General features: G+C 42.7%; 1 protein-coding gene across 6 annotated transcripts in view; it reads right to left on the bottom strand.

Moving 5' to 3' along the window:
* Positions 1–2,626: 2,626 nt before the first annotated feature.
* CDC14B (cell division cycle 14B) overlaps positions 2,627–17,529 on the bottom strand; it is a 76,641-nt gene continuing 61,738 nt past the window's right edge. For 5 of the 6 annotated variants that reach the window (XM_061626291.1, XM_061626273.1, XM_061626307.1 and 2 more), the window contains 2 exons: positions 8,896–8,952; positions 2,627–6,043 (listed from right to left, as the gene is read on the bottom strand). In XM_061626291.1, the coding sequence (XP_061482275.1) occupies positions 6,004–6,043; positions 8,896–8,952 (97 nt within the window). In that variant the 3' untranslated portion in view covers positions 2,627–6,003. The remainder of the gene's footprint in view (positions 6,044–8,895; positions 8,953–17,529) is intronic. The other variant, XM_061626276.1, reaches the window with a different exon arrangement.

Below are 17,529 nucleotides of genomic sequence, written 5' to 3'. Positions count from 1 at the left end.
CTTGGGGTACGAGGTGCTACTTTCACATTGATTTAATTTTCTTACTTGATAACAATGGAAGCTGCATGGTAGCATTTACTGTTTTGTTTCCAGTTTGGAAAAAGGATTTCTTCTCTGGGTGTCTTGGGAGTGAAGGTGACCTAAAGTTTCTAACACAGAATTGCAATGCAGGTAAATTCTGGATGGGCTTATACCACTGCAGATTGCTGGTGGGGGCCTTGTAAGATGGAGCATTGATTCACGTGAACTCTCATTTGAAGTGACAGGGTTTGGATAGGTTTATACCACTACTGACCTACTAGACCAGGGATTCCCAAACTGTGGTCCATGGACCATCAGTGGTCCATCGCTTCATTAAGGTGGTCCACAGCATGTGTCTGGATTTGGGGTTGAAGATGGGAGATAGCACAAGAATATTTGTATTGATGTTTAATTGTATTTTATATTGTATTTATTACAATTTGAATTCTATGGAATTACCCTTAAGTGGTCCACCAAGACACTTGCCAATTTTCAAACAATTTATTGAGAAAAAAGTTTCATAACTGCTGCACTATAGACTTTTAAACAGGGTTTAAACTACCTAGGCTGCACTCCAATACTTGCTTACCTGGGAGTAGGTCCCATTGAACCCAGTGGAGCTTACTTCTGAGTAGATGTGTTGGATTGCAGCCCTAATGTATTAACTTGCACTCATCAGGATTTCATCTACTATTGTAGCATTCAGGTGCTTTGTGATCCTTCTGTAATCGCATCAGGGCTTGTTCATCCAGTTTGGTGTTAGCTGAAAGCTTTACTGATTCCTTTATTAATGTTTTCTTGCATGATTAATGAAGAATGTGTGTGGTGTACTTGGGTATTTGTTTCAGAGTACAAATTCTCAAGTGGCTCAAGGTAAAAGTATTCTTTTATAATGCACATGAAGAATTAAATTAGGACATACTTGCATCAATACAAATACATGTTTGCTTAGTGGGTTTTTACCAAAAAATTGTTTCCCTTGTAATATATGGATAGTGCACACGGTAGAGCATCATAAGCAATAGATTTTTATTTGTATACAGTGCTTACATGTTAGTCAATATTTATATAGTCAAATTACACTGATTGAACAAATGCATACTATCAAATTAAATTTCCAAGATAGTATTAAGTTCATCCTTAGAATAACTATAGCAAAATAAACTCCCAGTCTGAATGTTTAAAAATACTATTTTTTTAAAAAAAGAGCAGTATTGATTACACCTGAAACAAATGATCTGTACAAGTGGTTTACAAGGCAATGCATACAAATACAGGACAATACAATTGGGAGCTACAAGTGGTGACTTTTAAAAGCTTCATTTTTTGTTCTGTTTAACAGCACAGCTGTTGTGTAGCAGGTGAATGTCTGAGATTGACCTCACCTTGAACTGATAGCTTGAAAAGTATACTGCAGCTGTGGTAACCAGTACAGCAGCAGAATAATTTCATTTGGGTTATGTAGAGTGTCTGTGTATAGAAGGCAAAACGAAGAACTCAAATGGCATTCACTTGTCAGCTTCAACATCAAGCTAAGCAAATGATGCAGCTGAAAGAACTGAGAACCCTCTTTGGTTCTACCAGCCTGGAAAAATGCAATGAGCACACTTTAGGTACAAGAAAGGATCTAGAAATGTGGAATATTTTTCCAGCCATCAATCAAGCTGTTTATCAAAGGTGGTTTGAGATGCACCAGACCTGGAACTATTTTTCAGCAAAACCTACCAAACTTAACACCAAGCAAGAGGTGTCTTAAATTAATTTGAAGCATTGGTTTGTTATGGCCCTATCACCATTTCTATGGGTGTTACTAAGGAAAGAGAAAAAGGGAGATGAATGTGTGATGAGTATGTATAGTAAAAATGTTTGGTGTTTAAGAGACGTCCTGCTTCCAACATCTGAAGACTATGGATTTAAATAGTGTTTCAATTCTCTATACAGCTGGCAGTAAATACTATTAAAACCAGTGGGGCTAGGATGGGGCTCTGAAGTTAATAGCAGAGCACTTCCATCCAGCTTATGTGGTCTTCTCATCTTTCTAGGCTGATATTTAATGTTTTGACTGTGGTGTAGCATAAGTGTGGCTGGCAAAAAATCTGGGGGAGGGGAGCCAACTGGTAAAAGAGCAGGTCGCGTGGACTAATAATAGTGGGCCGCAAGGAATCTCTTGCATTCTCTCAAGGCCCTGGCGCTATCCTAAGTATGTGATGGCTCAAGCATACTATATAATTCTGCCAGCTGTTACCTCCCCAGGATTGGCCTGTCTTCTCCATGGAGCATCTAAACATTTCCTCTAAGTTACAGCAACTGCTCAGCAAGGGATTTACCCTGCTCAGCAAGCCACCCAATGGCACTATTGTACAGGTCTCATAACTGAAATAGTTTCACTTGCCTGTTTTTATTAGTATTTTATAAATTGGCTAACTGGGTAAATTGGTAAAATGGTTTTAAAAGACAACTGAAAGAACTTTTCTCAGGTCAAATTATATGGAGTGGAGTTGCCTGTTCCAGATCTCAAGGCAGTAATTTAAGTCATTGAAGGAGAGATCCTAAATTAAAAAAAAGGGGGGGGGTAAGTTAACTTTCAAATTAACCATTTTGGTGGAATATAGTAGCCCTATGTCTTTCATGATACAGAAATTGGTGATCAACTTACTATCAGCCAAAAAAAAAAAAAAACACCTCAGAGAATGTGCTATGTTTTAGTCCATTTGGCACAAGAATTGTAGCTGGATCCAAGTTGTATATATACACAGATGGGGAGCTGAAGTTTAGGATGTGAGCAGATGGTGGTGTAGATGGAACTAGATTTGACTTTTTAAAAAAAAAAATAAAGCTGATTCTTTTATTGGAATGCAATTTAGATTTTTAACAGCTCTGCCCTTTCTTTCCTATGGATGCTGCTCCTGAATCATCAATACACACATTCACAGTAAAATGTGAATTATACTTGAATTCCAAAATAGAACCCTACTAAATGCCTTTCAATAGGAGATGATTAGCTGAGATCATATCCTACTACTATGTAGTTTCATGGATTGTTAGTTCTATCGACCTGAATAGCTAGTGAAAGAAGAAACTAGTCTACTAACAAGGCAATTTTGATCAGATCCAAATTTTACCTATCTATTTCTCCAGCTATGCTGAAAAAGAAATACACAATATGAAAACAACAGAAGGGGACTAGGCTTTTTAGTCATTTGCTGCAGACCAGCTGGACAGAAGGTAGATAGATCAGCTCCAGTGACCAGGGCCAATAATTAGAGATTATGAGAGCTGCCCAAAGATCTGGAGGGCCACAGGGCCATTGCAAAATCCTTATTCACAAATCAGTTTTGCAGAGAACTGTAGGCCTAGTTCATGTGGGAATGCTAGTGTTGTTACTGTGTACAGAGACTGTGAAGCCAAAAGTAGCTGTATCTAGCATGATGTATAATATCACATTCAATGCATGGAATCTGCAAATTCTGAACCGAATGTGCCACCGATTCCTGCTTGCAGGAAAGAGTAAAGCGTATAATCTAGTGTGCATGCAAATAGTTATGTAGATTTTTTTACATTAAAGAGCACTCCAATGTTACTGGAGCATCCTCTCTCCCTACCATTCAAAAGTGGAACTGTCCTAATAGTAGAACGAGAGTACAGTAGGGCTCTGCTTTTTGGCGTTCTGTTAATATGGCGCCAGCGGGGTGATCAGCTGGGGGGGGGCTGGAGCTCCCTGCACTCCAGCTGATCGTGCCGGAGGAGAAGATCAGCTGGAGCTCGCTACAGCTGATCTTATCCTCCTCGGGGGCAGTCAGACTCGTGCCTGAGGAGGGGAAGATCAGCTGTAGCTTGCTACAGCCGATCTTCTCTTCTGGCGCGATCAGACTCCCGCTTGAGAAGGGGAAGATCTGATCTTCTCCTCCTCTGGTGCGATCAGTGGGTTAGGTTCCAGACCCCCGTGCTACAGCTCATATGCTTTATGGCGGTTTTCACTTTCCGGCGGGGGTCTGGAACCTAACCTGCCATATGAGTGGGGCCCTATTGTATGTGATATTTATGAAACTATTCACCTCTTAACTGCTACTGCCATGCTAGACCAACTATTTTATCCAAACATTGATGGTTAGAAACTTGGTAAATGTGTCCAGTGGCTAGCAATCTCTCCATTTAAGTTTGGGTTGTTTTTGCTATTCTCACAATAGTTAGGGTAGATAACCAAAAAGCTGAATTCTGAGGCACAAAGCCACCTATCTAGTTGAGAAAGGGTAGTAATTGCTCTCAAATACAGGTGTTTGTGTCACCTGGCTACAGCAATTTTTCATTAGGCTGAAAGCATCAGCTGCCAGGCACAGCATTATTGCAGCTGCACAGCACTGCATCTTCTGACCCTTTAGTGGGGAATGGAGCAGCAAATGTAGCTGCACCAGTTACCAAGTTTTTCTTCTGCCTCTTTAAATCCAGGGATGGAAATGGTGACAGTTTACAGTATTCCTGGTACATTCCACTCTTGAGCTACTGCTGCAGCCTCTCACTGCATTAGAAAGGCAATGAATTATTAAAGCATTAATGTGTCAGACAAGGGAACATTGCAACTCCAGTAGTCATAGCTCAGTGGAGCCAAAGCTCAGTGGTAGAGTGCATGTGTTTCTATACAGAAGGTCCCATGTTCAATCTCTAGCTTCTCTAGGTAAGACTGGTGCAGACTTCTGTCTGAATCCCGAGAGAGCTGCTGCCGCTATATAATGCTGGAAGAGATGAGGGAAGGGAATAGGCAGCATAGGGGCTGTTCCAGCCTTGAAAGCTTAGGAAGAGGTGCAAGACTTCCCTAGCGTTCCTTTTACAGACACGAGATAGGGAAGTATGTGTAAAAAAAACAAGTCCCCACACTTGTAGTGCGAGTCGTTTCCGACTCTTAGGGTGACGTCTTGCGACGTTTACTAGGCAGACCGTATATATGGGATGGGATCGTCAGTTCCGTCCCCGGCCTTTAGCCCCCAGCATATGCCGGGTACTCATTTTACCGACCACGGATGGATGGAAGGCTGAGTGGACCTCGACTCCTTTTACCAGAGATTCGACTTCCTCCTTCCGTTGGAATCGAACTCCGGCCGTGAGCAGAGCTTCGGCTGCGTTACCGCCACTTACCACTCTGCGCCACCGAGGATCTTAGCATTCCTTTTACAGACACAAGATAGGGAAGTATGTGTACATACGTGCAAAGATATAAAGGCCTGTTTGCTTCCTGCATTTTGCCCAGTCTTATTTTCAGTAGTTTTACAATAATTTGTCTACTCACACACTAGTACTTAAGGAGAGCATATTTCAAATGTGGCTTTAAAATACACCACATACAATCCTTACCTGTAAATTGTGGAAAATTAAAAGTAGTAAAACTATCTGGCAGTGCTATTCTCACTATAGTTATTGTAGATAACCAAAAAGCTTGCAAAACCCAGAAAGTAAAACTGAAGATAAAGCACTCTTTGGTGGACAGTAGTTTAGAAGCCAATGACAGCTTGATAAAAATCCTAATAAAATTAGGACAGTCAGACTTAAGCAATAATTTGTTTATCAGCAAAAAATGTTATCTTTCCCAGTTCCTCTCCATCTAGGGAGAGAGATCACATTGGAACAAGTATCAAATAGCTAAAATACCACAATCTCTTCTTTGTGGTCGTCAGAAGCTAGACGATTGCCATCACATTTTGTACAAAAGCAATGCACAGAAAAGCTCTCTTGGCAATGAGAGTTACTTAAACCCAAGGCTAAAATTTACAGCTGTTTTTATATTTGGGAATACTTCCTATCATTAAAAATCACAACCTTACAGTTAACAGTGATGTAGGGTCCTCACATAAGAGTTCTCTTCACAAAGCTAAAACTTCCGCCTAAATGTAAAAACAGACCAATGCTTTTGTCTTAAAAGTTTCTCTTCCATTTTTTTTAATTGACAGCTATGTCTTGTGCTTCCTTTGCATTTTCCTCCACTCTGATTGCTTAACGCAACACAGTTCTGGTTCTTGGCATAGGAGCGCTGCTGAAATGAGAAAAAGTTTACAAGGTGTTAGATATAGATGGTAAAACACAACCCCATAATTTAGGCATTGCTGACCAATCTAAACTAAGCAAGCAAACCAAAAAGTGGCTATGGAAGAAAAAACCCACAGGCTACATTTCTGAAAACCATGCAACATCTATCATAAAGAAAGCACAGGTCAGCCACTCCAGATTACAAAAGGGGGGGGCAGAGGAGGAAGCTCTGTTAGTATTGGGTGACTTCAACATTCATGCTAATTCTTCTTTATATGGTGCGGCTTGAGAGTTTATGACGACTATGTCGACCTTAGGACTTCTTCAACTAATTAAGGAACCTACACATAGAGCTGGAAACACTCTTGATCTTGTTTTTTACACAGGATCAGATGAAGAGATCTTAGCAGTCTCTGACTTATCTATTTGTCCATTACCATGGACGGATCATTATTTAATTAAATTTAAAATTCCACCACTATTTACCCTTTCTACAGGAAAGAATCCCATTAAAATGATTCGTCCAAAAAGATTATTAAATCCAACAACTTTTTTATCTACTGCTGAAAAACTCCTAGTTCCTTGACCTAACGAGTCTATTGTTGATCTAGTAGATTTCTGGAACAATACAATGTCCAGAACTATAGATATTATTGCTCCGTTAGGCCCTCTCACACACTCTCGATCTAAAGTTGCCCCATGGTTCTCTAAGGAGTTGGCTGATATGAAACAGACCTATAGGGGCTTAGAACACCGTTGGCTGAAGACACGGAACCCCTGTGACCATCTTCAGGCAAAAATTTTTCTGAAACACTATATGTCATCTAGAATTACGGCTCAAAGAACCTTTTTCTCAGCCACCATTGCATCTGCTGATGGCCGACCAAAAGAACTCTTCCGGGTGGTTAAGAATTTACTTAACCAAGACCAGCATAAGCCGAATCCTGATCGTTCTGCTTCTCGTTGCCAAGAACTAGCCACGTACTTTAGTACTAAAATTGCTCAGATCCGTTTCGACCTTGACACTAAGAATATTATAATTTCCAACCCCCTCCCTGCCACTCATGTCTGCGTTGCCACCTTAGACTCTTTTCAGATCGTACATCCAGCAGATATAAATAACCTTTTGGAAGGGATGAGACCTACCACTTATCTACTTGACCCTTGCCCTTCCTGGATTATAAAACAGTCCAGAAAGGGACTCGCAATTTGGATCAGTGAGTTGATTAATGCCTCCCTCCAGCAAGGTCACCTTCCAGGAAGCTTAAAAGAAGCAATTGTTCCATTATTAAAAAAGCCTTCCTTGAACCCTTCCTGTTTAGACAGTTTTCGTCCTGTTTCTAACTTACCTTTTTTAAGTAAAATCATTGAGAGAGTTGTAGCCGCGCAACTCCAGAGTTTTCTGGAGCTGACGGATTACTTTGACTCATCTCAATCTGGTTTTAGGCCAGGTCATGGAACTGAGACTGTATTGGTGGCCTTAGTAGACGATCTTCGGAGAGAGTTAGACAAGGGGAATGTGTCCTTACTAGTTCTCCTCTATCTTTCTGCAGTGTTCGACACGATCGAACATAACATCCTCCTAGACCGCCTCTTTGAGATGGGCTTGCGAGGCACTGTTTTTCAGTGGCTCCGCTCGTTCTTGGAGGGCAGATCACAGAGAGTATTGCTTGGGAATTTTAGTTCTGATCCCTGGCCGTTATCATGTGGAGTTCCACAAGGCTCGGTGCTTTCACCGATGCTATTCAACATTTACATGAAACTGCTAGGAGAGATCATCCGGAGGTTTGGAATTCGATTTCACCAATATGCTGATGATATCCAACTTTATTTTTCCTTTCCTCCGGATATGAAAGATGCCATCCTCCCATTAAACAATTGTCTAACAGCAGTAAAGACCTGGATGATGCAGAATAAACTTAAACTAAACCCAGATAAAACAGAGGTGCTGGTGGTTGGACATCGAACTAAGTTGGAAACAGGGAATGTTCCGATATTAGACGGAGTTGTACTCCCTTTAAAGACTCAAGTCCGTAGTCTCGGTGTTCTCCTAGACTCGGCCTTGACTCTAGAGGCTCATGTTCTTGCAATCTCTAGAAGCGCTTTCGCTCGCCTGAAGCTAGTTCGCCAATTGCGTCCTTTTTTGGAGCTTTCTGACTTGACCATGGTTACCCATGCCTTGGTCACGTCTAAACTAGATTATTGTAACTCACTTTATTTAGGTCTTCCCCTTAGAATACTCCGCCAATTGAAATTGGTTCAGAGAGCAGCTGTTAGGATGCTAACTGGGGCAGACGTCCGAGCTCACACTACTCCGCTTTTAAAACAACTACACTGGCTTCCAATCTCCTGTCGAGTTCAGCTTAAAATCCTGGTTTTAACGTTTAAAGCTCTATCGGGCTCAGGTCCTAGTTATCTATCAAATCGTTTGTCATTTTATGAACCGGCCCATCCTTTAAGATCTTCTTTAGACCCTGGTCTTAATATTCCCTCCTTTTCCCAAATTCACCAGATGGGCATTAGGAATAAATTGTTCTCAGTGGGGGCACCAACTCTTTGGAATGCTCTTCCGCAGGAAATTTGTTCTTCCCCTTCTCTGTTAAGCTTCCGTCGCCAAGTTAAGACCTTTTTATTTCGGTTAGCTTTTGAATTGTAATGTGTGATATACTGTATATTTCTTATAATGTTTTATAACTTGTTTGGTATGTTATACTGTACTATGTTGTTTTATTATGCTATTGTTTGCCGCTTAGAATTCCTTGGAACTGAAGCGGGATATAAGCTTTTTAAATAAATAAAAATAAATAAATAAATAAATAAGCTCAGGTCTATAAAGAGAAAGCAGAGGAATTAAAGTACCATAAGCGCATTTGTTGTAAAGCATCCCTTTTCCTTCTTTCTTTCTGAGGCATCAGACTGTGGGAAAAGTAGAGAAAGAAAAGATAAAGGAAAGCAAATTGTTTTAAACTAGTTACAATTTAGTACATGAAGTACTGTCACTTTTTTCAGCTTTCAGTTTCACTAGAAAGACCAAATGCCTTTGTCAAATAATGTTAAAAGCAGATGGAGACCTTCAAAACAGGTTTTCTTTTCTTGTTCTAGTTTTTCATGATGAAATGATTAAACTATCCCCAAAAGAAGTTAAAAGTATTTCTTACTATTTAATTAACAGTATAGCACTTACTGTGTATTTGCTCCTATTCGTCAAGTGTCTTTTAAAATCCATTCTCTCTCCACTCATCGTGTCAACATAATATCTTGCTCCCTAAACTGCTAACTGTAGCAACAAGGGACGACTCTGATTTGTAGTATGGGTTTCCAGTCATTTTCAAGAGAAAGAGGGGAGGGAGTTACTTCAGCACTCTTGAAAACTGTGTATCAGTTTAAGATCCCATTTTTTTGAACCAGGTGAGGTAATCAGATGTGCCCACACAGCTTTGAAGAATACTCTTCATACGATTGCTGCTTGTGAACTACCTCTGTATAGCAACTGTTCTACATATAATAGCCTTATCTGCAAAACACCTTGTTAGCATTGGTGCCCCACTATAGAATTTCCATGCTTCCACCAACCACACAGTGTCCGATGGTAGCTTGGGACTTCCTCTACCATGTAGGGCCCCTGCACAGAGTATCTACCAGATGATGGTTATGACAAATGTAGCATAACCCTATTTTACAGGATCACATGCCCATTTTCAGTGTTTCTGATTTCTGCATTATGGATCTTTAGTACATGCTGATCTATAGCGGCCTACAAACTAGACCAAGGACCAGAGTAGTAGCAGTGCACATTGCAGATGATGAGATTGGGGCACGGAAGAAGGCAAACATACCTACTTTTTTTTTCCCGAGGGCATGTGCTTTCCAGGTTATGTGCCACAGCACTGAACCAAGAGATACACAAAATTGCTGGGTGGCTACACTGTATGCTGTTTTTCAAACAACTTCTGCTCCCCATTTGGTGCCTCAGTGTATTTCCAGGCTTTTTTTCAGCATTCTGCTTTATAGGGACTAAGTCCCCATCTCCAGAGTTAACTTCTCTGCCCCTTACTTGGGCATAATGTGCCAAATCCACCTTTTTATAGGGACTGAAAGATTCATGACCAAGTTATAGAATTACTGGTCTTTGCCCTTTCTAGATGGGTGGTGTGACCACCACTAAATTGTATTCCCTAGCTTAAAATTTCAGCGTAAGGGTTGTATCCAATGCTAGTCCTACTCAGAGTAAATCCATTGAAATTAATGGGTATTATTAGTCATTTGATACCCAAAGGTCCCCAAGCAATACAATGTACAAACATTGTGTAAAACAAAACTAAATAAAACACTATAAAAATAACAGGAGAGTGAGAGAAACCCAGCAGAACCTACACCTTGCTGCTGTGGCCTCCTACAAAACTCCATCTGCAGGCTTCCTCAGGTGTCAACTGCTACTCCCTGCAAGGCCTTGGGTGCCAGCTGACACCAATTGGGGCTAACAAGGGAGAAGACAACTGCCAGAGGGTGGGGAAGAGAGCTCCATTCATAAGAGCCACCTCTAGCCAAGGCTCCCCCCCCCCCGTGTCAGGCTTCTTTTAACATGTGCTGGGGTAGGAGTAGTCAGGGGCCTGCCACTGAGGTAATACTGGGCAGGGGACGTAATAGCGGTGGGAGGCAGACTGGCCATTACAGAGGAAGGGATATAAGACATCTTCGTGCTTACATCCCTTCTGGTCCCCCTTCCAACCCTCAGCACAGTGGTAGCTATGCTGGGAACTCCCTGGATCTTACTGTCCTGCTGATGAATGCAAGGTCAGTGACTAATAAAACCACTTTAATTCAGGACTTAATCTTGGATGAATGCGCCGATCTTGCTTGTATTACCGAAAAAAGACTTCATGGCTGCCATGACAACCATGGGGCTGTCTCTAATATCTGGACCAACACATGTGGCAGGACACACTCGATCTTGTGTTCTGTTCGGGACAGGAAGGTGATCTGAGGGTGGAGGGGTTCTTAGTGACTCCATTGTCATGGACAGATCACCACCTGACAAGGTTTAGACTTTGTGCCCCCGGTAACCTTCACAGGGGTGAAGGGCTGATTAACATGGTCCGCCCCCAGAGACTCATGGATCCAGATGGTTTCCTGAATGCTCTGGGGGATATTCCCCCAGCATGGCTGGCGATACTGCCAAAGCCCTGGTCAATCTCTGGAATATGGAGGTGACCTGGGCGGTGGACACTATTGCTCCAAAGCTCCCTCTCCCACTAGGCAAGGCCTGTAATACACCTTGGTTTACTCAAACTTTGGGCCTGATGAAATGGCAGGGATGATGGCTAGAGCAATGATGGAGAAAAACTCAGTCCGCTTCCGCTCGAACGCAAATTAGAGCTCATTTTCGAGCCTATCATGTGGTGGTGATGGCAGCAAAGAAAGGGCACTTCTCTGCTACCATTGCGTCTGCTCAGTGTCATCGGCGATGCTTTTTCGGGTGGTCCAGGGTCTTTGGGGTTCTGGCCCTACATTAGACTCTGAGCCCTCAGTCGCTTGCTGTGACATGTTTGTGAGGCACTTTGCAGATAAAATTGCTAGCATTTGGACTGACTTGGACTCTTCATTAACTACAGTTGTGCCAGATATCCCTGAAGCTTCCTCTGGTCATTTTTCTATGGCTACTTTTCAGCTTGTAAGCTGAGAACATGGACAGGATTCTGGGAGAATCAAGGGCCACTACTTGTTCTCTTGACCCTTGCCCATCCTAGTTAATCATATCTGCCAGAGGTGGAGTGGCTGACTGGTTGGCATATTTAATTAACACCTCCCTAAAGGAAGGTTCTATGCCAATATTGTTGAAGGAGGCTGTGATAAGACCTTTGTTAAAAAAGCCTTCCTTAGACCCTGAGGGTCTTAACAACTTCTGCCCAATCTCTTATCTCCCCTTTCTGGGCAAGGTGATTGAGAGAGTAGTGGCTGCTCAGCTCCAAGTTTTCCTGGATGAATCGGACTATCTAGACCCTTTTCAATCGGGCTTCAGGCCTGGTCATGGGACAGAGACTGCCTTGGTTGCCCTGCTTGATGACCTAGCCGGGCATCAGACGGGGGAGTACATCCCTGTTGGTGCTGCTGGATCTCTCAGCGGCCTTCAATACGATTGACCATGGTATCCTTCTGGGCCGTCTAGCTGGGATGGGATTGGGAGGCACTGTTTTATGGTGGCTCCAGTCCTACCTGATGGACAGGACCCAGAAAGTGGTGCTGGGAGACTACTGCTCGACCCCTTGGCTGTTGGCCTATGGGGTACCGCAAGGTTCCATTCTTTCTCCCATGCTGTTTAACATTTATATGAAACCGCTGGGAGAGGTCATCAGGAGATTTGGAGTACAATGTCATCAATATGCTGATGACACTCAACTCTATTTCTCCCTACCACCTGATTGCAGGGAGGGAGTGCTCATCCTAAACCGGTGCCTGGAGGCTGTGAAGGGCTGGATATGGGCTAACAGACTGAAACTTAATCCAGACAAGACGGAAGTACTGCTGGTCAAGGGAAAAACTGCACCGGGGCAGGGTTGCAACCTATTCTGGATGAGGCTGCACTCCCCTTGAAGGAGCAGGTCCGCAGTTTGGGAGTCTTCCTGGATCCTGCCCTGCTGCTTGAGTATCAGGTGGCTGCGGTAGCCAGGAGTGCTTTTGGCCAACTCAAACTGGTCTACCAGCTGCATCCGTTCCTGGCCACAGTGACACAGGCATTACTGGATTACTGTAACGGTTCGGAAATTGCAGTTGGTTCAAAATGCAGCAGAATGTTAACCGTGAGCTTTATCGACTCTACTGGCTCCCAATTTGTTTCCGGGACCAATTCAAAGTGCTGGGTCTGACCTTTAAAGCCCTAAACGGCCTTCGACCAATATGCCTGAGGGACCTGCCTGGGATTTAAGATCATCTGCCTGTGGTCTCTGCATCCCTGGAATAAAAGATGTTAGACTGACAGGCATGTGGGAGAGAGCTTTTTCAGCTGTGGCCCCCAAGCTTTGGAACACCCTACCCCGAGAAGTCCGCTCTGCTCCCTCCCTGTTGGTTTTCCGGAGACTTCTGAAAACAATCTTGTTCCAGAGAGCCTTTGGGAGGGACTGAAGGTAGAGCCTGACACTGATTTTATGTCTTCTATGTTAAATTTTACCTTTGTAGTCCCTTTAGTACCACCCCCTATATATATATATGTATGTATATTGTATTTTAATTTATTTTAATGTTTTTGTGATTTTACTGTTTACAATTTTATTATGTATGTGTGTGATTTTATTTTTGTAAGCCACCCTGAGTGCCCTATTATAGGGTAGAAGGGCAGGATAGAAATATTTTAAATAAATAAATATATAACAATAAACAACAACAAAACCATAGCAATAGCACCTCCAGCCAGCCGCAGGAAGGTTTGGCAGCATTTTCAAACAAAACATCTCAATCTATCAAATGTCTGGGAGAAAATTAACTTAGGTTAATTAATTTCAAAGAGTAGTACCAGCACTGAACGAAACACTAGTGGGTAGGGGGACAGAAAGGGCTACATGAGCACTGGATGAATGTTAGTTTTGGAGTGATCAAATATGTCGATGCAGTTCCAGCAAAGAACATGAAGTAGGCTCCCTTCTCCAGTACTATGTTTCTTCTAACCATAGTTTCCCATAATGTCCAAATCAAGCAACCACAGTTAGCACTAAGTTTTAAAACAATTGGTTGGGCTCAGACTTGTGCTAGCTCAAGATGAAGGAAGTGGGAAGGCAATCTTTGCAATTTCCTCCTTGTCCCTGCAGCCTCCTGTGCCCTCCTCAAAACCTGCTCTGTGTTAGGGAGCCCTCTAGATCAGAGGAACATGCTGAGGTGCTCCATGGAGAGATGAAAACTGACAAAAAATGCCTCCTTTACTCCAGGGGGGAGCCTCCAATAGATCCTGGTTTCCTCTGCAAAGGGAAAGAGCCCCTCCGCTCAGGAATTGGGCATCTTGCCAAACTATGGTTAGAAGAAACCTAGAAATGGAGGATGGAATGCATGAGTTTGCAGCCCATGATCTTCCAAGCTGTCTGAAGAAGGCTGTAGAATTAAATATGAATCTTGGTCTGCCTCTTATAGCAGATTCACACCAATAATGTATACATGAAGCATAACAAATTCCCTTTAGCAACTTTCTCACTTTATTCCTAAGGTTTTGCAAGATAGGATGAGCCACACTGCAAATGTTTCTTGAAGCATTCACCACATTAGTAGCCATGCAAGAGAACTTATAAAACTGCAGGTATGCATTTCAATCAAAGTCATTCAAAATATTTTGCTGATATTTGCTAGTTATTTGGAGCAGGTATTTCCATCATCTATTAAATATATGATATAATTTGAGCCTAGCCAGGGAGCCCCCAGCTGATGAACTGTCTCAACCCCAGCTGTCAAAGCATCAAGGCGAGGTAACAGCAGTGCAAGTTCAGCAACAGGGCTAGAAGGCCAGGGCATCCTGTTCTTTCCATCTACTCCATGACCTAAACAGAACCTAAGCTTTCAATAAATTAATAACCTAAAAATCAATTATGCAGGTAGGAAGCCAGCAGGAATGTGGGGGCTTTCTAGTGTTTTGCACTGTTTGTAAAGTACAACTATCTGCCTGTTGGACGGAAGTCATGGATATGCCTTCGGTGCAATGCGTTCCTGGCTCTCTGGGAAGAGTTTCCTTGAGGCCAAGGTGGCTGATCTGGAGAAGCTGAGAGAGGATTGTGGATGAGGCCTTTGGGACATTATAGCTGTGTCCCACTCTCAGGATGATAGCTCTCCTATCATGGAGAATGAGGGCCTTAGGGAAGGAGATCATCTGAGGAAGAAGAAAACAATTCCTTAGAAGGGACCCATTCCCTGGGGGATGAGCTGATATCCTTTTCTGCCAAGGATATTTCTCAGGGAAGTGCAGGGATCCTAGTAGAGGGTGACTCAATCATTAGGAACAGAGATGGTGGGGTGTGTGATGGGCGTGCAGACCTCAGGTTGATTTGCCTGCCTGGCAGAAAGGCTGCAGATATCTCCCGCTGTCTAGATAGCTTGATAGACAGTGATGGGGAGGAATCAGTGATTGTGATGCATGTTAGCACCAATGACATGGGGAAATGCAGTCATGAGGTCCTGGAAGCAAAATTTAGGTTGCTAGGTAGAATGCTGAAAGCCAGGACCTCCAAAGTAGCTTTCTCTGAAATGCTACCAGTTCCACACGCAGGGCCAGGTGGACAGCTACAGCTTTGTATTCTCCATCTGTGGATAAGACAAAGGTGTTGGGAGGAGGGGTTTGGATTTGTTAGGCACTGGGGAACAGTTTGGGACAAGACAGTTCTGTACAGAAGGGGCAGGCTCCACTTGAACTGGGATGAAACCAGACTGCTGGTGCTTAAAATCAAAAAGGTAGCAGACCAGCTTGAAAACCGATTGGGGGGTGGTGACAGGAGCTGAGGAAAGCTCAGTTTGGAACAAATCTTCCCTCTGGGATAAAGACCAAAACAAAGATGAAAGTTTAAATGAGGTAGGCATAGAACTAGGCATTGTGAGTGCATGGGCACAGGATAGCACAGCCTTTCCCAACTAGTGGGCCACCAGATGTTGTTGGACCACAACTCCCATCAGCCTCAGCCAGCATTGCCAATGGTCAGGAAAGATGGGAATTGTGGTCCAACAACATCTGGTGGCCCACTAGTTGGGAAAGGCTGGGATAGCAATTCAGGAATGCCAAAGTACCACAGGCCAAACCAAAAGGGCCAAAGACATTTGAAGAGAGACACTGATATGTGTTTATATGCTAATGCTAGAAGCCTCTGAGCCAAGAGGGAAGAACTGGAGTGCTTGGTCTTAGAAGACAGCATTGATATAGTAAGCATAACTAAAACCTGGTAGAATGTAGAAAACTAGTGGGACACGGTTATCTCTGGATATTTCCGAAGGACAAGGAAGGACATATTGGAGGTGGTATCACTCTATACATGAAAGAGAACACTGAATCCAGCAAGCTAGAAACCCCCTAAAAGGCAGACTCCTCCACATAATTATTGTGAGTGGTGATACCAGGCCCCAACAGTAGGTTAGTACTGGGGACATTCAGTTGTAGCCCTGATCAAAATGCTGAGGTAGATCTTGAGATGTAAAATGAAATTGAGGAAGCACTAGGAAATGTTGTAGTAATGGGTGACTTCAACTACTCTGACACAGATTGGCTATATATGCGTTCCAATCATGACAAAGAGGTAAAATGTCTAGATACCCTAAATTACTGTGCCCTCAAAGGGGTGGTCATGAGACCAACAAGAGGGACGGCAACCCTGGACTTAATCTTAATTGGAACCCAGGACCTGGTGTGAGATGTTACTGTTGTTGAACCAATTGGGAGCAGTGACCATAGTACTATTATATTAAACATACATATAAATGGACAATTGACAAGAAAACCCAACACAATCACATTTGACTTCAAAACAGGAAGCTTCCCAAAAATGGGGGATTGGTAAAAAGAAAGTTGAAAGGCAAAGTCAAGAGGGACAATTTACTCAAAAATGCTTGGGAGTTGTTTAAAAACACAATATTATAAACTCAACTGGAATGCATACTGCAGATCAGGAAAGTGACCATCAGGACCAATAGGATGCTGGCATGGTTAATGTGCACAGTCAAAGAAGCAATTAGAGGCAAGAAGGCTTCCTTCAAAAAATGGGTGTTTTGTCCAAATGAAAATTAAAAAAAAGAACACAAGCTCTGACAAAAGAAATACAAGATGACAATAAGGGATGTTAAAAAAATAAAAATAAAACTGCCAGTATCATAATGCTGTTAAATAAACCTATGGTTCTGCCACATTTGGACTCCTGTGTACGGTTCTGGTTGCCTCACCTCAATAAGGATATTCTAGAGTTGGAAAAGGATCAAAAAAAGGGCAACCAAAATGATCTAGGAGATGGAGCAACTCCCCTATGAGGAAAGGTTGCAGTATTTGGGCCTTTTTAATTTAGAGAAAAGGAGAGTAATAGATGACATGATACAAGCGCATGCAGTTATGCATGGTATGGAGAAAGTGGATAGAGAAGTTTTTCTCCTTTTCTCATAACACTAGAACTTGTAGCAATGAAACTGAATGTTCAAAGATTCAGTACAGACAAAAGAAATTACTTCTTCACACAGTGCACATTTAAATTATAGAATTTGCTCCCACAAGACGCAGTGATGGCCACCAACTTAGATGGCTTTAAAAGAAGATTAGACAAATCCATGGAGGATAAGGCTATCAATGGCTACTAACCATGATGGCGATGCTCTGCTTCCGTAGTTGGAGGCAGTATGCTTCTGAATACCAGTTGCTGAGAAACCACAGGGAGGAGAGTGCTGCTTGTGGGCTTCCCACAGGCATATGGTGAACACATGCCCACTGTGTGAACAAGACGTTGAACTAGATGGGCCACTGGCCTGACCCAGCAGGCTCTTCTTATGTTCTTA

The sequence above is a fragment of the Rhineura floridana genome, chromosome 1 (genome assembly GCF_030035675.1).
Source record: "Rhineura floridana isolate rRhiFlo1 chromosome 1, rRhiFlo1.hap2, whole genome shotgun sequence".
In the NCBI taxonomy this organism is placed as follows: Eukaryota; Metazoa; Chordata; class Lepidosauria; order Squamata; family Rhineuridae; genus Rhineura; species Rhineura floridana.
Note: the sequence above shows the minus strand (reverse complement) of the source record. Positions and strands in the feature narration are given on the sequence as shown.